Consider the following 20,022-nt stretch of genomic DNA (forward strand, 5'->3'; position numbering starts at 1 on the left):
GTCCCCCCGCGGGGCCAAGGGGACTGCCTGGACGCGGGGCCGCGGGGCCGAAGCCGAGCCCGCACTTCTTCGGGAGCCTGAGGGCTGCCGGCGGGGGAGGGGGACGCGGATGGGGGGGGGTACTGTCAGCTAGTAGGGTGGGTCCCATGCCAATCAGCCGGCTATTCTGGAAGCCCCCGTCTCCCGGAACCGAGCGTTGGGAAAGAGACCGGGGTTTGCCCCAGCTCCCTCCGGACCCACGTGGCAGGCCCCTGGGGTTCAAGTGTGCCACGCAGCATGGCAACCCGGGGCCAGCGGGGAGCTCGCACCGGGCCCGGACTAGCGAAGGGAGGGCACCGAGGGGAAGGGAGAGAGGCTGGGCCTGGGCACGGCGCCAGAGGAAACCTCAGCCCTGGGGCACCTGGCTGCACCCACATTCCTCCCCGGCTGCCCGGCAACCCGGGTCCCTGGTCTATCCGTGCCCTTGGGTGCCTGTCCGCGGCGCCCCCACCCTCACTACACACGCTCCTCTGTAATTAACTCCGAGGCAAACGAGCTGGTCTTTGGCTTCAGTTTATTAGCCCCCATCCCCCACTCCCACGGCCCCCTGCCCACCCCCTCCAAACCCTGCTCTGGCATCCGAAAGCCTTTCTGAGGGCACCAAGAGGAAACCCCGCTGCCCCTTGCCACCTGAGCCCTGGCAGGGCTGTCCAAGGCGGCTTCTGTAAGCCCCACAAAGGGGTTCCATGAATAAGAGTCAATAAAGTGCTTCCTCCCTCTCCTCTCTTTGCTCCTCCCTCAGACCTCTCTCGGCCTTATGGCTCTGCCCTCCGGTGCCCCAAACACTGCCCTCTTCCCCCCAAGAAACTCACGCCGTGCAACCCACTGTGATGCTCAGCCACGCAGTGGGGCTGCCGGGGTGGGGGGGGCAGTGCCCTTCCACCGCGGGGGGGGAGCTCTGGCCCACGGGGACAAGCCCAAACTTGCTTATGTTGTCTTGGACCCAGGCGCCCGGCCTCCAGTCTCCATTTTTTGGATTTCAGGAGGGGGTGTTGGGGAAACCCACAGAGCCCGCCCCACCAAAGCTCGTCTCCTGGGCCCTGGCGTGGCGAGGCCCCGAGAGGGGGCACCTGCCCCTCCCGCCTGCCAAGTTTATTTACCAGAACCAGTGTCCCCGGTGGGTTGGGCCCAGGGCTCCTGGGGTGTGGTGAAGGCCTGGCATGGGGGAGGGGCGGGCCATACCTGGCCTGGAAGTGAGCACACATGCCTGATGAGCTGGCGGCCTGTGCCCAGGCACTGCAGGGGGCTGGGATAGCGGGGGCCTTCGGGGGGTAAGCCACGCCAGCTTCTTAGAGGCAACGTCCTGACTGCCCAGGGGGCACTGCCCACGCCAAAGCAGCTAGTACCCCCTGTGCCAGTTAGGGGTGGCACAGAGGGCAGGAGGCCGGCCTATCCGTTCTCTGCGGGGCAGAAATCTAGCTGGAGGTCCTCACGGCGGTATGGACTCCTCCGTGGCAGCTGGAAAACAAGAGGAGGGGCGCCAATTCAGCCCCTGGGATGGGCAGAGCCACCCCCCTCCCCCGGCAGGCTTCAAGCAGGCCAAAAATAGTCTTTGTGGGGGAGAGGGAGCAGCCGTGGGGAGAAGAGGGCAGTGAGGGCTGAGAAAGGCTCCCAGGAGGGCGCCCGGCTTCCTCTGTCGGGACAGGTGCTTTGGCGGGGGGGGGGGGGGGGGGGGGGGGGCTGCTGCTCATCCCGGACAGAGGGTCTGGCCCAGAATTTGGCAGGGAGCCCTTGGGGGCCCAGGACGCCCCACGCCACTGAGGCTCCAGGCGTCCGTTAGAGCCTCCCCAGAAGTCTGGGCGTGGGCACCTAAGGGGCAGCCGCCTGCGGTCGGAAGCTCGGAGGGGGTCTCCGGGGCCCCTGAGCTGGGCGGAAGGACACGGACAAGGAGGGAGCGCCCACCGGCGGGTGACTCACGGCGGATGGCGAGCAGGGTGTTCCCGTGGCAGCAGGACACAGAGGTCACCGTGTAGGGCTGAGCTTCGTCCAGCTGCACAGGCCGCGGGAGCCCGGCATCCTCATCCTTGCGCCCCAGGCGGCCCCGGGCCCCTTTGCCCCACGTGTACACGTCTCCTTCTGCCGGGAGAGGGGGTGGTCAGGCCCCACTGGGCTCCATGGGGCTCCTTGCCCGCGCCGGCCCGGGGCAAGCCTGCCTGACGCTTCTCCAGTGCCCAGGTTTGCGGTCACAGGCCAGCAGGAGGCGGCCATTCGAGCCCCGATGGGGAACCTGAGGCCCGGGGGGAGGGGCAGAGGCGGGATCCCAACCCCGTGCTCCCTCCCCGGCCACAGGCCGGCTGCCCCCCCATGGCTGCCCCCCCATGGCTGCCACCAGTGCCCGCTTAAGCTTCCAGACACTGCCCAGGGCGCAGCGAGATCCCGACCCCGCTCCACACCTGCACCGATGGCCACGGTAAAGGCGTCCCCACAAGCCACCATCACCACCTTGGTCCCCTCGAGCCCCGCCACCAGGCAGGGGGCTCGGCTGCCCCGGCGGGCACTGGTGCCCAGCTGCCCGTGCTGGTTGCTGCCAAATGTGTAGCATTCCCCAGAAGCTAAGGGAGAAATGGAGGGCGGGCTGAGGGGTCTCCAAGGAGAGAGCGAGCCCTCCCAACTCACAAGGACCTTCACTCACCCGTCACAGCAGCCGAGTGGGCAGTGCCCACATCAACACTCACTAGCGGCTCCGAGTCGAGGGGTACGGAGCCAAGGGGCATAAAGCTCAGGGCTTCTTCTACCTGGTCGTGGGGGGCAGGCTCCTCCCCGGGGGACACTCGGTCTAAGCCCAGCTTGTTAAATCTGTGGGGAAGGAGGGAGCTGTGGGGAAGGAGGCCACGGGCGCCTCGAAATCTGAGGGAGAGTCCAGGTCGGGCCTGGTTCTCTGGTCACCCCGGAACCGGCAGGAGACCCAGGTGGGGGGAAGCAGGAGTCAGAGTGGGGAGGGGCAGGAGACGGCCGCGGTCCGGGGGGGGGGGGGTGGGCACCAAATAAAGGAGGGGGATGTGGTGTCAGGGCCCCCTCACCTGTTACTGCCACAGGCCAGGGCCCGGCCAGGCACCGTGAGGATCATGGAGGAGTCGATACCACACACCACCCACTGCGCTTCCTGTTCGGGGGGCACGGGCACCTGCTGCGGGGAGCTGTGAGACTCCCTGCTCCCCAGCCCCAGTCGGCCTGCGGGCGAGAGGAGAGAGGGTGGGCCCTGGGGGGGGCTGGGCAGCCAGGACCCCCGGACTGGACGAGTGCTTCTGCTTCCCGAGGGGCCACGGGCCTGGGCAGGGCTGGGGGCCCGCTAGGCCCAGGGAGAGGGGGCAACGGGGGGCACGGGAGTGTTAGGGGAGCGGGGGCCGGCACCGGGCCGGGGCCTGTTAGTGCAGGGGCGGCCCTCACCACCGTCCCCACGGCCCCAGGCAAACAGCTCTCGCTCTGTGGACAGGGCCAGGACGTGGGAGGCCCCACAGGCCACCTGCACCATCTCATAGCCCAGCAGGGCCTCCACAATTGTAGGCTGCAAGGGGAAAAGATGGCAAGCTGGCGAAAGCGGAGCGGCTCCTCGGCCCTCCTGGCCCTGGAGCCCCCAGCCCGCAGACCCGGAAAGGCCCGAGCCCGCCGGAGGCCCCTTGGGGGGCCTGTCTCTTTAAATCCCTCCGTCCCAGTCTGCCAGGCTCCGAGCAGGTGCAGGCAGGGCCAGGTGGGCTGGGGGAGGGGGGGTTCTGGGGATTCCCCTCCTCCCCCTCCTTCCCCCCTCCCCCCCTGGGCTTTCCCACACACACACCTGGCTGAGGTCGGTGAAGCTGCCGTGCCCCAAGCAGCCGTTACTGCCGCTGCCAAAGGTCATGATGATGCCTCGGTCTGGGGGGCAGAAGGGGGGGCCACTGGAGCAAGGGGCCGGCCAGAGGCTGGCAGCCAGTCTGTGCTCTTCCCTCCAAAACTGTGCCCTCCCCGCCGCCCCCCGTACCACCCTGTGCCAGGGCTCTCCCTGCTGCCCCCTGTGCCCCCCGGGGCCGGGGCCCTCCCCACCGCCCCCTGTGCCCCCCGGGCCCGTACCAGTGAGGCAGGCGGTGAAGAGGTCCCCGCAGGCCACATGCTTGATGGTCACCCCCGACTGGCCCTCCAGAAAGCGAGACACGAACTGGGGCTGGTGTTGCTCCAAGGCTCCGGGCAGCAGGACACCGCCCCCGACGCCCATGGGAGGCGCCTGCAGCGGGACAGCGGGCACTGACCTGGGGTCCGGGCCCGGCCCTCGCCGCCCCCGCCCGGCACCGCCCCCCACTCACCTCCCACATGATGAGGCGCCCCGAGCGCGTGACGCCCGCCTTCTGGGTGCGCCCGGCTGAGACCTGCACCACCTCGGTGTTGAGCATGGGCAGCCTGGTGGGCGCGCTGAGCCCGCCGCCCCAGGTGTAGACGGAGGACAGGGGAGGGGGGATGGCCGGCCGGGGCAGCCCCTGGGGCAGCCCTGCGGGGAGAGAACAAGGGGACACGGGTCCTCCTGAGCCGAGGAGTGCCCGGAACCGGCTGGGCCCAGGCCCCCACCAGCTGCGAGGGAAGGGGCAGGAGAGAAAAGCGCCCCCTGTCTGCGGGAGGGCCCGGACGGCGAGGAGTCCCCCGCAGCGGCCGCCCCTCTGCTCCCAGGGCCGCCGGGGCTCCCTGCTGCCTCCCCAGGAGCACCGGCCCCGGGCCCCCCCTGCACAGTGGCCAACTCTCGGCCCAGCCGGGGTCTTGGGTGGCCCCCGCTAAGCTGCGCGGGGGCGTCACTGGGGCGCTCCCTGCTCTCGGAGGCGGGGATTCCTCCCCTCGATGGCTCTCCCAGGCCCCCCGCCGCCCCCCTTCCAGATGGCGCCCATCCCCCTGCCCGAGTCCTGGGGCCTCCGAGCCGCGTGCACCGAAAGGGGAGCTGCTGGGGGCAGACGCCGGGGCCCCTCTGGGCCATCCAGGAACCAACGCTCGTCCTCGGCCCGGCTGCGGGCCCGGGGCGCCAAGGGGACTGAGGCGGGGGAGGGGACTCACCGCGGGCGCGGGGGCCGCCGGCTCTGCCGCCTGCTCGGCCACAGGGAAGCGCGGGCACACGTCCCAGGGGCTTCTCTACCCTGCAGGGCGCACGGGGAGCCCGGTTACCCCAGGCCCCCCTTGTAGACTGAAGGGCTTGACCTGCACACTTCTTGAGACCCCCTGCAAAGCCCCCCATCATGGAGGGATGAGGATCCGCCTCTCAGGCCATGGAACAAATTCGGGCCCCAGCTCTGCCCCCCCCCCCTTCCCCGGGCTGTCGCACTGGCCTTTTCATCCGGACGCTGCCCACATCGGTGTAGAGATTGAGCAGCGCGCGGACACACAGGGGCTGGGCCATGATGTGGCTCAGAGGGGGCCGCTGGGAGGGCTCCAGGCTCAGCAGGCTCAGCACCAGCTGGCGGAGCTCGATGCTGTAGCGGTCCGAGATGGGCGCGAAGGTGCCGCTCATGATCTTCAGCACCAGCGCGGGGAGGTTCTGTGCGGGCAAAGCCAAGGGAAAGCTCAGGGAGGCCGGGCTGGACCAGGACAGACGGAGGGAGGGAGGAAGGGAGGGGGACAGGAAAGAGACAGAGAGACAGAGACAGAGAGAGACAGAGAGAGACAGAGACAGAGAGAGACAGAGAGAGACAGAGACAGAGAGAGACAGAGAGAGACAGAGAGAGACAGAGAGAGACAGAGACAGAGACAGAGAGACAGAGACAGAGAGAGACAGAGACAGAGAGACAGAGAGAGACAGAGACAGAGAGAGACAGAGACAGAGAGACAGAGAGAGACAGAGACAGAGAGAGAGACAGAGAGACAGAGACAGAGAGAGACAGAGACAGAGAGAGACAGAGACAGAGAGACAGAGAGAGACAGAGACAGAGACAGAGAGAGAGAGACAGAGAGAGACAGAGAGAGACAGAGACAGAGAGAGACAGAGACAGAGAGAGACAGAGACAGAGAGAGAGAGACAGAGACAGAGAGAGACAGAGACAGAGAGAGAGACAGAGACAGAGAGAGAGACAGAGACAGAGAGAGACAGAGACAGAGAGAGACAGAGAGAGACAGAGACAGAGAGACAGAGACAGAGACAGAGAGAGAGACAGAGACAGAGAGAGACAGAGACAGAGAGAGACAGAGAGAGACAGAGACAGAGAGACAGAGACAGAGAGAGACAGAGACAGAGACAGAGAGACAGAGACAGAGAGAGAGAGACAGAGAGACAGAGACAGAGAGACAGAGACAGAGAGAGACAGAGACAGAGCGAGACAGAGAGACAGAGAGAGACAGAGACAGAGAGAGACAGAGAGACAAGGAGAAAGACAGATGGAGACAGGAAGGAGGAAAGGGGAGAGAGACAAAAAAAAGCGGAGAGAAGGAGAGGAGACAGCCATCAGACACAGGCCCTGGTCCTGAGAAGTTCCTGGGAGGATGAGGGAGAGAAGACACAGACACGTGTCCCAGCGGAGAAGAAAATTCTGGAACAGACTGGCGGCAGTCCCGGACAGGAGTCGTGCCTCCGAGAAGGGTTAGTGGGGGTGGGGGGGGGGCCGCCTGCAGGAGGTGAGGGCCTTGAACGGCCTGGGAAGGGAGAGGCCCAGCAGAGCGGGGTTAGGGTCAGAGGGACCCCAGAGAAGCTGAGGCCGGAGGTCGCGGAGGCCCGAGAGTCTCCTGCCCGCTCCGGGGCCCAGGTCTGGGGTCTTACCGCGGCCTCGAAGGCCCGCTTGAGGCTGGCCAGCTCGTAGAGGACGCAGCCCAGGGCCCAGATGTCACTCTTCTGGTTGTAGGGCTTGCCTTCGCACAGCTCCGGGGAGATGTAGCAGGGGGTCCCCACCACCTGCGGAGAAGATGGGGGGGGGGCATGGACGAGGACTCGGCGGACCCCGGCTCAGCCCCTCCTCCTGCCCCTGAGCCAGCTCCCCGTCTGCCCCAGTTCTGTGAGATGGGGGGGCTCTGGCCATAAGTAAGCCTGAGGCCCTGGGAGAGGGGACTGGTCCCTGGGAAAGGCCCCGCCCAGGCCCCGCCCAGGCCCCGCCCCTACGGTGTAGGCCTTGCTCTTGCTGCTCAGGATCTTGGAGATGCCGAAGTCCCCGATCTTCACCACCATCCGCTGCTTGTCCAGGAGGATGTTCTGGGTCTTGAGGTCGCGGTGGAGGATGAGGTGGGTGTGCACGTGGTGCAGGGCCAGCAGGATCTGGACAAAGAAGTGCAGGATGGTCTCCTCGTCCAGCAGCGAGTTGCAGCGCTTCTGGATGTACTCGGCCAGCGTGCCCCCTGCGGGCAGAGAGCCCCGTGAGCGCCCCAGCCTCGCCCCAGGGTCCCTGCCAGAGGGGCCTCCTGGGGGGGGGTGCAGGCTGGGGGGGGGGGAGGCCCAGACTTGTGAGGGGGGGAGGCCCAGGCTCATATGGGGGGGAGGCCCAGACTTGTGAGGGGGGGGGAGGCCCAGGCTCATGGGAGGGAGGCCCAGGCTCATGGGGGGAAAGGCCCAGGCTCATGGGGGGGGAGGCCCAGGCTCATGGGGGGGGAGGCCCAGGCTCATGGGGGGGGAGAGGCCCAGGCTCATATGGGGGGGGGAGGCCCAGGCTCATATGGGGGGGGAGGCCCAGGCTCATATGGGGGGGAGGCCAGGCTCATGGGGGGGGAGAGCTGGGGTGCGAGGGGCCCCAGAACAGGGGGAAGCAGCGGGCCCGACCTGGGGCGTACTCCATGGCGATCATGAGGGCCTTGTCCTCCAGGAAGTTCTCGTAGTACTCGATCACGTTGGGGTGGTTCAGCAGCTTGAGCACCTGGCACTCGTTCTGGGCGGCCAGCCGCTCGTCCTTGGTCATCTGCTCCACCGGGATCTGCTTGATGATCACCAGCTTCTGGTCGGCCTTGCGCAGGCACAGGTGCACGATCCTGGAGGGCATGCCGTGGGTGCTTAATAAATGCTGGCTCATCAACTGACAGGAAGACTTGGGCAGGGAAGGGTGCGGGAAGATCGGCGGGCATGGGGAGGAGGGGAGGGTCCGGAGGATCATGGGACCCCCAAGAACTGAGAGCAGAGTCATCTAAACTGAGCTTTTGTGACTGGGGGTAGTCACATGACAAGTTAGGGTCAGAAGCGGGGCTGGAATCCAGGCCCTTGGAGTCCCAGGCACGCGCTTTAGCTCAGACACGCGGAGTCGTGGGGAGCACAAGGCCTGGCTCGGGGCACGTGGGGGGCGGGGGGCGCGCGAATAAATGGACAAGCCAAAAGGTTGAGCCGAGAAAGGCGTGGCCAAAACGAGACGCGTCCCAGGGGCGGGACTTAAGGGTCCGCCCGGTTGTGGGTGGGAACCAGGGGCCGGAAGCGAGGGCGGGACTTCCGAGAGCTGGACGGGAGCCCATGGAGGCCAGGCTGGCGCTGCCAGGCCCGGCAGAGCCGAACTGGGCGTGTTTGTCCTTTCCTCCTCGACGGTGCCCTACCTCCCCCGTTCTCTTCCCCTCACCCACCCGCAGCCCGTGCCCTGCCTCACCCGAAGGCGCCTCTCCCCACCACCCGGATCCGCTCGTACTTCTCCATGGCGCCCCTGCGGGCCCGCGCTTCCGGGAGCCGCAGCGACGGCGGTGGGGTGGGGGAACGAACAACGCATGCGCAGACCTCGGCTTGTCGGCATCTGCCCCCTCACAGCTGGGGAGGGGCGCAGTTCCAGCCCGTGGGTCCCCCCTCCCCCCTCCCCGGGGCTTCTCCACACCCTCTTTCCAGACCTTCGTAACGGATACTTCTAAAACGCTTTAAAGATTACTTTCCATGAATTATTCCGCACCAGCAGAGCCGGTGCTCCCAACGGCCTAAACCCCATGGTACAGATGGGGAAACTGAAGCCCAGAGAGGCTGAATGACTAGCTCGAAGACACACAGCAAGTGTCAGAGTCGAGACTTAAACCCAAACGAATTCCTCCGCATTCCCCCGTCGCCCGACTGAAGAATCTCCCTTCTTGGCCCCTACAAGAGTCCCCCGCAGTCCTCTCTCCGTCTCTGCCCCAGCTTCATCCCTCCCTGGCTGCTCCCGCTCCATCGCCCTCCCTGCCTGGGGGAGCTCTCCCTCCCCTGGGCTTTCCTGCTTCTCTGCTAGTTCTCCTCTAAAGTCGGAGCTCTCCCTCCGGTCCGCACCGCGCGTTTGTTCGGCCGTTTGCAGACTCTCCTCTTGGAAAGCGCGCTTGAAATCGACTTTTTAACCCGTTTTGATCCTCCGTCTTTAGCACAGTGTCCGGCACACAGGAGGCGATTAATAAATGCTGGCCAAACGTCTGTCGTTTCGTTGCTTCCATCTTCAGTTCCCAGAATGTCTCGCTTCCAGAGCCCTCCATCTCCCCTGCCCAGCTCGGAGGACCTCCGGGGATCTTCTCCCGACTCTGGGAGGGAAGGACGCCTCCGGGCTCCCGAGGTGCGGGGATGTGACTGCACAGCCCCCTTTTAAATCCGACTCGCTTCGCGTCCCGGCATCGCCTTCCAGAACCACGGACCAGACGCTGGCAGAGTGAAATCTGGATTTTATTCTATCCGACACTATAGCTGTGTAACTGAAGCAGCTTCGAGAGGAAACGTGGTCCTGAGACCCCCGGGCTGGGCAGCACCTAGTGCCGCAAATCCGAGATAGTAACCCTTCAACTCCGCCTCTAAGCCCCCGCAGTTCTATTGGAAGCCCTAAAATGAGCGTATCGGGGACATGAAGCTCCTGATCCTTTTCCTATAAATTTATCTTCTTGTTTCTGGTTCTTTGTTAAATCCTTTTGGAACTTGGCCCCCTCCCACTGGCGCTACGCTTGCAATAAACTTTGCCCCTTGTCTTGAAGATGGGTCCAAGCCTCAAATTCTTTTGAGCCACCTCCTGCAACTGCAGTCTGTGACCCCAACCTTTCAGGGTCTCCTGAACCTCAGCATAACCATGGGATCTTCAACTTCTTTCTGTTAAATGTGAATAAAATCTGGTAGCATTTAGTTCAATGGCATTATATGGGAGAGAGGGAGGGAAGAAGGGAGAGAGGGAGAGAGAGAGAGAGACAGAGAGAAACAAGAGAGAGAGAGACAGAGGGGCAGAGACAGAGACAGAGAGAGACCTAAAATTGTTTTCAGTTGTGACTAGTTCTTTGCACCCCCATTTGGGGTTTTCCTAACAAAGATACTGGACTGGTTTGTTATTAACTTTGGCTCATTTGACAGGTGAGGAAACCGAGGCAAATGAGGCAAAATGACTTGCCCAAGATCACACAGCTTGTGTTTGAGGCCAGATTTAAACTCTGGAATCTGGGTCTTCCTGACTCCAAGCCTGGTCCTCCATGCACTGCCCCACCTAGCTTCCCTTTATATATACATACATGTCAATTATTCCCTCTTAGGCACAGTTGTTGTAGAAACAGCACTGTGGTTTCCTGATTACTTCCTTTAGGGTCTTGAAGGAAGCTAGGGAAGCCAGGAGGTGGAGATGAGCAGGGAGAGCATTCCAGACAAGGTCAGAGAAGAGTGGGTGGAGGGGAATTAAAATGTAAGAAGGTCGGATTGGGAAGGAAATGGGGGTGATCAAGGGCTTGGGAGGCCCTCCTCCTTATGGAGGAAATAGGGAGACACGAGTAAGTGGGGAGGGGGGTGGCCCGATCAGAGCTGTGCCTTAGAAAAATCAGGTTAGTGGCTGAATGGGAGGGGGAGTGTATTGCAGGGGGGAAAGACTTGAGGCTTGCAGATCCATCAGCAGGATATTGCCATAATCAAGACGTGAAGTGATTCAAGTCTGCACTAAAGTGGTGGCGTGTTAGAGGAAAGATGAGAGAATATTTGAGAGTTGGAAAGGGGAAAGTCAGTCGACAGGCTTGGTGCCATATTGGATGGGGGCTAGAGCAGTGAGAGATGATGAAGAGTCCAGGAGGATTCCTAATTTCGGAGTTAACCTCTATAGTAATGGGGAAGGTAGGAGAAAGGAGGAAATAGGGGGAAAGATAATGACTTCTGTTTTGAGTAAGTTGAGTTTAAAATGTCTATTGGAAGGATGGCTGCATGGTGAAGTAGACAGAGCACCTGAGTTCAAATCTGGCCTCAGACACTTATATTTCCTGGCTGTGTGACCCCGGGCAAGTCACTTAACCCCAATTGCCTGAGCCAAAAAAAAAAAAAAAAGTCTGCTGGACATCCAGTTTGAGATATCTGAAATGTGGAGATTCAAGACTGGAGGGCAGGAGAGATCTTGGGACTAGATAAGCAAATATGAGAATGATTAATACAGATATAATTGAACCTACGGGAGCTGATGAGACCATCTAGTATAAAGGGAGAAGATAGAGCACCTGTGGGATACCTAAATTCAGAAAGTTTGATAAAAATCCAGCCAAGGAGACTGAGGACTGGTCAGATAGAGAGGAGGAGGAAAGCCAGTGAGAAGAGGAAGAGGAGGAGGAGGAGGAGAAAGAGGAAAAGAAGAGCAGTTAGAAAGAGAAAGAGTGCCTGAAAAGCTAAAGAGAAGAGAGATCAAGGAGATGAAAAGCAGTGTCAAAGGCTGCCGTGAGATCCAAGAGAAGGAATACTGACAGAAGACCTTTGGACTTGGCAGCTGAGAAATCTTTGGTATGTTTGGTAAAATGGTAACTTTGGAGAGAGCCATTTCAGTGGAATGAAAAAGTCAAAAGCTGGATGGCAAAAGGTTAGAAAGAGAGGAGAAAGTGCTGGCAATTATTGCCGATGGTGTTTTACTGTTATGGAGTTAAAAGGATTGAAGGAGGGTTTTCTGTGGATGGGAAAGACATGGACATGTTTATAGGCAATAGGGAAAGAATAGGAAACTAAGAGTTTGAAAATAAGTATGAGTGGGGATGATCAAGGCAGTAATCTGTTGGAGGATTCTGGACAGAAAGGGATCCCAGTTACGCAATTAGAGGGGTTACATGACCTGAGTCCCCCGAGCTCCTCAATCTTGCGGACTCCCATATGTTGCCAAGATCTGCAGATTTCTCTTTTGTACCATCTCTAGAATTTGCCCCCTTCTCTCTCCTAACACTGCACCCACCCTTGTCCAGGCCCTCATCATCTCACTCCTGGAATATTGTAACAAACAGCCTGCTAGTGGTTCTGCTTAGCTCAAGCTTCTTCCCATTCCAATCCATCTCCCATTCAGTCACAGTGATTTTCCCAAAGCTCAGGTTGGATCATCTCACCCCCGTGGCTCCCACTTACCTCCAGGAGTAAATATAAAAATACTGTTTGGCATTCTAAGCCTTCTCTACCTAGTTCCCTACTTCCTTTCTAGTTTTATTATACTGCAATTCTCTATGACTATTCTTCCATCCAGTGACCCTGGCCTCCTGGCTTGTTCACCATCGTTTCTCAGCAGTCCCCCATACCTTGGAACTCTCTCCCTCTCCTGTTCCAACAAGTGATCTCCCTGGCTCCCTTTAATTCCCAACTAAAATCCCTTTTATCGGAAACCCTCCATTGCTCGTTCTGGATATATTTGTTTGCATGTTGCTTGCCCTATTAGATCGTAAGCTCCTCGGGGGCAGGAACTGTCTTTTGCCTTTTTTTTTTTTGTATCTCAAGTTCTTAGAACTGTGCTCGGAACATAGAAGGTGCTTAATACATGTTGACTGATTGAGACAGGGGCATAGGAAACATCTGAATGACAAGAAGAAGCTCATGGTGCACAACCAATATTCTGCCTGTCATATGTGGGACAAGGTTGCCTTGGCCATCGAGAGGGGACCTAGGGATCTGCTCGAGGCTGTTCTCTGAATCTCTTTCCTCTTCCTACTACTTAATAATCAAGTCAATATATCAAAGATCATGCCAACCTACAGCCCTACGGCCCCTTTTGAAATCCCTGGGATCACATTTTAGGCTGCATTATTCAAAGCTTCTTTCCTCAGCCTCCATCCCCAGCTCTTTCATACATTCATGTCATCCTATCCCTCCCCTTTCTCCATCTAGGGCACCCTCTGAAACCCAGTTCTATTTTATTTTAATGATGTTGATGTGCTTTGTTTTAAATCTCTTTGATTTCCAAATATATCCCCAAGGCCCCATCTCATAAAAGGTTTCCAATAAAATACATTCACATTTTGTCAGTTATGCAATGCTCCATACTTCAGAGAGATGGATTTTCTCCTCTCCTTTTCCTTGTTCTGTTGACAAAATGCCTTTCATATGAGCCTTATGCCCTCCCCCAAACACTTGGTAAATATTATTATATATTTAATTTCCTCTGTACATATTGTGTCCCTACCCTCAACCACAGTTCCTTATAAGGAGATGGGATGTAATCATGTTTAGTTGATTAATCAAGTCATCCAAGGTGATGGGATGTTTGCCATTTCCTTTGTCAATTCATTCTACAGATGAAGGAACTGAGGCAGTTAATTGACTTGCCCAGAGTCCCACATCAGTAAGTTTCTGAGGCTGGATTTGAATTCAGGTCTTCCCGGCTCCAGACCTGGTGCTCTATCCACTGTACCCTTGTAAAAGTAGGGAGAGTCTTTTCATTCCCAGTATCTGACACAATGTCTTAACATACAGCAAATAATATTTCTTGGGTTGAGTGAAACTGCACGCAAAGCCTTTCTGTTCCGTGTCTAGAAGTTCTTTTGTTTTTAAATCTCTGTGTAGGGCTCACCTGATTGGGCATGGACACAGGGAGTGACCCAGGTTCCCGTAGCAGCCAGTGAGACAGACACACAGTTCATCAAGACAACTGAACTGTAAATGCCGAACCAAAATATAAATAAAGCGATGCAAGCATTGGCATTACATTCAAGAAAAGGGCAAGGCGTAGGTGGGGCATTACCTGGACGAGGAGGAGTGTTGGAGTTTCATATTTGCCCAAGGAGGAAGTGGAGAAGTCCCAAGGTCATGAAATGATTCAGCTGAAATCACTAAGACCTTCTGGACTTCAATCCCAAGCAATCCCTGTTTTTTTTTTCAAGGAACTTTTCTTTGTCTCCAAAGAAAAGGCAGAAGAATGAAACTGTCCCCAGAATTCACTGATCCATTCCATAAATACGGAACTCTGTCCATGGCACTGGGCTAGGCCTTGGGAGGATAGAGATGAATATACATAGAGCCTGCTCTTAAGAAGTTTGTCATCCAATGGGGATCGGAGAAGACATGGAAACGCTTTCCTTAGATAGAAAGGAAAGAGAGGCAAGTGTAGAATGAGTTCAGTCGATGGGCGGATGTTTGTGACTATACGAGGCACTTTGTCAGACACAGATGGCAACAATCTCTACCTTCAAGGAGTTTCTCGTCTACTGAGGAAGATGACAAGTCTATAGGATCGTAAAGAATATGTAGAGCAGAAGGGAGAAAACATTTATTAAGCACCTACTATGTTCCAGCCACTTCCCTAAGCACTTTACAAAGATTCAGTTATTTTTCAATCATGTTTCACTCTTCAAGACCCCATTTGGGGGTTTCTTGGCAAAGATACTACAGTGACCGCGGCTCATTTTACAGGGGAAGAAATGGAGGCAAACAGGACAAAGTAATTGCCCAGGTCACACACTGGTAAGTGTCTGAGGCCAGATTTGAACTCGGGAAGACGAGTCTCTGTGATTCCCTACAGGGCTCTTTTTAATGGGCCACCTGCTTCATAGATACTTCATATTGTGTTCAAAGCGCCACCTAGCTGCTTTACAAATATCTCATACAAGAAGAAATATAAAAGAATAAACAGAGCCTTGAGTTCAGATTCGGCCTCAGACACTTCTGGTTGCAGGATCCTGGTCCGTTACTTAACTTGCTCGCCTCTCGGGTTATTGTGAGGATCAAAGTCTCAGTCTTTGTCCTCCAGATCAGGCGCTCTGACCTCAGGAATCCTGCAGAGCTGGGTCCCGAGGCTTCCTCTCCCCTAGTTTCTTCACTTGATGATCTCATCCGCTCCTAGGATTTAATTACCTCTATGTTGCTACTGATTTTCAAATCTACCCATCCTGTCCCAAATTCTCTGCAGACTTCCGGTCTCACATCTCTGCCTTCCAGACATCCAGGAGATATTTTCAACTTAACATGTCCAAAACAGAACACCTCCTCCCCCTCCCCGAATCTACCACCACCCCCTCCCCTGCCCCCTTCTAGCTTTCCTATCACTGTGGAGAACAACATCCTCCCAACCCAGGAGTCAATCCAGACTCATCGTTTCTCAACCCTGCGCCTCCATGTCCAAGATGCTCATCTGCAATAACTCTTGATTGTGCTTCCTTCCCTCTCCTAACACTGTTACCACGACCCCCCCCCCCTTTATTTTTTAAATTAAAGCTTTTTATTTTCAAAACATATGCAAGGATAATTTTTTGCCACTGACCCTTGCAAAACCCTGTGTTCCAATTTCCCCTCCTTTCCCCCCACTTCCTCCCCTACATGGCAGGTAGTCCAATACATTAAATATGTTAAATCCAATACATACATATTTATACAATTATCTCGCTGTACAAGAAAAATCAAACCAAACCACAAAAGAAAATAATGAAGGAAAATGCGAGCAAACCACAACAAAAGAAGTGAGAATGCCATATTGTGATCCACACTCAGTTCCCACAGTCCTCTCTGGATGCAGATGGCTATCTTCAGCACAAGACTTTGGAACGGCATGCCCCTTTTTGTAAGCCTCTATTGGAAGTCTTCCCCAACCCTTTTCCATTCCACTGCCTTCCCTCTTTGTTTTTTATCCTCCACATAGCCTATTGTGTATGTGTTTACATAGTGTATCCCATTAGATTGCAGAAACTGTTATTTACTTCTTTTTTTATCCTCAGTGCTTAGCATAGTATCTGGCACATAGTAAGTGCTTAATAATTTTTTTTTAATCACTGAATTAATCATTGTAAAGAGCACAGTACCTGGCACATAATAGGGGCTTAATCATTTTTTTTAAATCATTGAATTATTGTAAAGGGATCAGCACAAGTGCCTAAATCATAGTAGGTGCTTAATATTTTTAATCACTGGATTAATCATTGTAAAGGGCACTTAATGTTGGCTGTCACTATTACTAGGCAATCAGGGAGGACACAAGGAGCTGAAGGGATCAGGAAAGGCTTCCCCTAGAAAGGGGTGTCTGAAGGTCTTGACAGAATAAGGATCCCAAAGAGCCAGATGTGGTGAAAAGGCATCCCCAGGCGTGTCTTGTAATAATCAGAGCAGAGGCAAAGCCCCCAAAGATGGAGCGCCTCTCGGGAGGAACAGCAAAATGACTGGTCTGGCTGGCTTGTGGAGTTTGTTAATGGAGGAGGAGGATAGCAAGGTAGATTGGGGTCAAATTTCAAAGGGCTTTAAATACCAAACAGAGGAGTTTATATTTGATCCCAGAGGCCACAGGGAACCACTAGAGTATATTTAGTCAAGGAATAACATGGTCCGATGTGTGCTTAGGAAAATCATTTTAACTGTTTCATTGACTATCTCCAAATTAACCCAATATATATTGCTTGGGGCAGCAAGATGGTGTAGTGGATAGAACTCCAGGCCTGGAGAAGGGAAGGCTCATCTTGAATTCATTAGCTGTATGATCTTGTGCAAATCAGTTTCCTCATCTGTCAAATGTAAATAGCGGGGAGGGGGTGGGGGAAAAGTTTGGAATACAAGGTTTTGCAAGGGTCAGTGTTGAAAAATTATCCATGTTTATGTTTTGAAATTTAAAAAAAAAAATAATAAAATTAAAATACCACAGAATCTTTGCTAAGAAAACCTCAAATGGGGTTATGAAGAGTCAGAAATGGCTGAAAAATGACTGAATAATTTGCTTGTTCATGGCTATGTACATGTACAAAAGCACGTACATGTACATGCTATCTTTCCCCTCAGATAGAAGCTGGGACTGTCTTTTGCCCCCCTTTTTTGCATCCACAGCACTTAGCGTGGGGCCCAAAGCTCATTGACTGACTGAAGGTGGGGTTGAAGTGAGTAGACACGTGAGCCAGGGAGACCTAGAGCAGGTATTTGCAGTTGTCAGAGTGAGAGTTTATTAGGGCCAGAGCTGGGGTGCGGTCCCCTGTGTGAAGGTAGAGAAAAGGTCACATCCTAGGAGGGGGGACAACCAGCTTATCCACCTGATTAGGTATGTAGGGTACGAGAGGGGGAGGAGTCTTGGATAATAAGGAAGATAATGAGATAAGGGGTTCAGAAACAAATAATGGCCTTTTCTATGGAAGGGAAATGAAAGGAGATTTATTACAGTGGCTTAAGGCTGTCCCCTAAGAATACCTGGGCCTTCCCTTGGCCCCCTTCTGTATCGGATGGCTTTATCTGCTTTTAGAAAGTAAGCTTTGGAGGGTGGGGACCCTCGCTTATCACAGTGTTCTGCACACAGTAGGCCCTTAAATCATGTTTAGTTCATCCATTGATTACATTCCTGGGAGACTAGAAGACCTAGAAAGAAAACCGGGAAGTTCAGAAGAGGGATGGCTTTAGGGGAGGGAAGGGGGCTATTTTGTATACAAAATACACAAATGCACTTCCTGGAGTCCACAAATGGAGGAGACCCCAACAAAGATAAGGACTCCTCCAGGGTAACTCTAAGGGATAAAGCCAACTGGCTGAGGCAGTGGGTGCAATGCTGGGCCTAGAGTCAGGAAGACCTGAGTTCAAATCCAGCTACCTATGACTATGGGTCACTTCTGTTTGCCTCTTTTTCCTCAACTATAAAATGGGAATAATTACAGCACCTACTGCTTCAAAGGGTTGTTGTGATGGTCAAAAACAAAATTTGTAAAGTTTAACACAGTTACTGTGTTACACTGCTGGCGTTCAATCGCTTATCAATGATCCCATTTGGGGTTTTCTTGGCAAAAACACTGGAGTGGTCTGTCATTTCCTTCTGCAGCTTATTTTACCGATGAGGAAACTGAGGTAAACAGGATTAAGGGGCTTATCCAGGACCACACAGATAATCGGAGGCCAGATTTGAATTCACTTCCCAACTGAAGCCCAGGACTCTTCTTCACCACCTAGGGAATGGGAATAGTCTGAGAGAAACAGAGAATAAGAGGTGAAGACAGAGACAGACAGAGAGAGAGAGAGAGGGAGAGACTGAGAGAGATGGATGATGTGAATGGCTGCAGAGAGGTCAAGGAGGATAAGAATTGAGGAAAATACAATAGATTTTGGCAATCACATGCTTTTGGAACACAGCCAAAGTGTCAAGTCCTCAAAGAGATATGAGTACCCGATCATCTTACTAGTCTCCTGAGGAACCTGTATGCTGGCCAAGAAGCCACAGCTAGAACTGAAAAAAGAAAAACTGATTGGGTTAAAATTAGAAAAGGAGAATAACAAGGCTATATACCGTCACCTTATTTAACTTATATTCAGAATACTTCATCCGAAATCCCAGGCTGGATGAATCAAAAGCTGGAATTAAGGTTGCCAGAAGAAATATCAACAATCTTCAATGTAGACGATACCCCTGATGGCAGAAAGTGAAAAAGTAAGAAACTTTTGATGAGGGTGAAGGAGGAGAATGTAAAAGCTATTTGGAACTTCAGATCAAAAAACTTACCATTTTGGTCTTATCACTTCCTGGCAGTGGGAGGAAAAAAGGGACGCAATGTCAAATTTTATGTTTATGGGTCAAAGATCACCGCAGATGGTATTTGGAGCCAGAAAAAACTAAGAGACACTTATTCCTTGGAAGGAAAGTCTGGACAGCAGACTAAAAAGCAGAGACATCTCCTTGCTGACAACGGTCCATATGGTCAAAGCAATGGTTTTTCCAGTAGCAATTGAATGGAAGAGCTGGACCATAAAGAAATCTGAGTATTACAGGATCGACACTTTCAAATTGTGCTGGACAAGACTTTTGAGAGTGATCCGGACAGCAAGAAGTCAAATCAGTCAATACTTAAAAGAAATTAATCCTGACTATTCACTGGAAGGTGAAATACCGATGCTAAAGCTTAAATACTTTGGCAGCATAATGAGAAGATGGGACTCACTGGAAAAGACCCTGATGTTGGGAAAGCTTGAAGGCAAAAAGAAAAAGGGGCAGCAGAGGATGAGATGGACAGAAAGTGTCATGGAAATGATGAACGTGACCTTAGACAGACTGGGAATAGTGGATGTCACAAAGAGACTGACACAGCTTTATAACAAAAGTTACCAGATTTGGTAACTTTGGGCAATTTTGTTTGAATGAGGGAATCATCAGCTAGACTATTAAAAAAGGAGAGGAAAGGAACCTGGGACACTCCTGAAGGCAGGATATCCAAGTAGAGGACTGTAATAATGGGAGAATGAACAAGGCGGGTGGTAGGAGGAGATGGAGAGGCAGAGAGGGATGCCGGACAAATTGGGGAGATAGAATTCACCAGGATTTCGTAATTAATTGGATGAGTGGAGCCAGGGAAAGGAAATTTAACGAGTCCAAAATCTCAAAGCTTTTGATCCAGGATAACTGGGAAGATGGAGAATAGGTTTAAGGAATGACGGTTTGGACATGTTAAGTTTGTGGAGGCAGATGACTAGCAAATAGTGGAAAAAAATTGGAACTTCAGCTCAAAGGAAAGGCTGGGTATGGAGATAAATAATAATAATATTTAATATTTGCAAAACACTTTACATGTTACTGTGCCTGATCCTCACAAGTTTGCGCTACATTTTTAACATCTATTGGATTACTGGCGGGGGGAAGAGAGGGAAAAATTTGGAACACAAGGTTTTGCAAGGGTGAATGTGGAAAATTAGCCATGCATGTTTTGAAAATAAAAAGTTGTAATAAAAAATACAAAATCAAAATTTTTTTTTGCTAATAATATCTGCATTTTACCAATGAGGAAACTGAGGCTAAGAGGGAAAGGGACTTGGGAAGACTCCTGGCGCTGCATTTGAACTCAGGAGTTCCTGATTCTTGGGTAACACTACCCATTGCACCACCTACTGGTCAAAGAAGATTTTCGCATCGTAAAGTCAGTATTTTTGAGTTGGAGGATGCCATTTGCCAGCCTAATTAAATGTTACCTCCTCATATATTGGGGGGAAAAAAAAACCCTGGAGCTTTA

General features: G+C 54.3%; 1 protein-coding gene and 1 long non-coding RNA gene across 5 annotated transcripts; one reads left to right on the forward strand and one right to left on the reverse strand.

The window, feature by feature from the left end:
• Positions 1 to 536: 536 nt before the first annotated feature.
• Positions 537 to 8,669, reverse strand: NEK8 (NIMA related kinase 8). 4 transcript variants are annotated; one of them, XM_051992297.1, is made up of 15 exons: positions 8,529 to 8,669; positions 7,724 to 7,929; positions 7,073 to 7,305; positions 6,737 to 6,868; positions 5,316 to 5,524; positions 5,047 to 5,126; positions 4,314 to 4,495; positions 4,084 to 4,234; positions 3,812 to 3,888; positions 3,427 to 3,544; positions 3,060 to 3,210; positions 2,672 to 2,835; positions 2,433 to 2,591; positions 1,942 to 2,115; positions 537 to 1,497 (listed from the first exon to the last, which is right to left on the reverse strand). In XM_051992297.1, the coding sequence occupies exons 1-15, from the start codon at positions 8,573 to 8,575 to the stop codon at positions 1,469 to 1,471; spliced, it is 2,112 nt and encodes a 703-aa protein (XP_051848257.1). In that variant the 5' UTR covers positions 8,576 to 8,669; the 3' UTR covers positions 537 to 1,468. The 4 variants fall into 4 exon arrangements, with proteins under 4 accessions (XP_051848257.1, XP_051848255.1, XP_051848256.1 ...); XM_051992295.1 differs by having other exon boundaries at positions 7,724 to 8,610; XM_051992296.1 differs by having other exon boundaries at positions 1,957 to 2,115; positions 7,724 to 8,605.
• On the forward strand, positions 7,099 to 9,848 carry LOC127558915 (uncharacterized). The gene is made up of 2 exons (XR_007953038.1): positions 7,099 to 7,192; positions 9,256 to 9,848. It is a non-coding gene; the product is annotated as an uncharacterized LOC127558915 (long non-coding RNA).
• The last annotated feature ends 10,174 nt before the right edge of the window (positions 9,849 to 20,022 follow it).

Source organism: Antechinus flavipes, chromosome 4 (assembly GCF_016432865.1).
Source record: "Antechinus flavipes isolate AdamAnt ecotype Samford, QLD, Australia chromosome 4, AdamAnt_v2, whole genome shotgun sequence".
Lineage (NCBI taxonomy): Eukaryota > Metazoa > Chordata > Mammalia > Dasyuromorphia > Dasyuridae > Antechinus > Antechinus flavipes.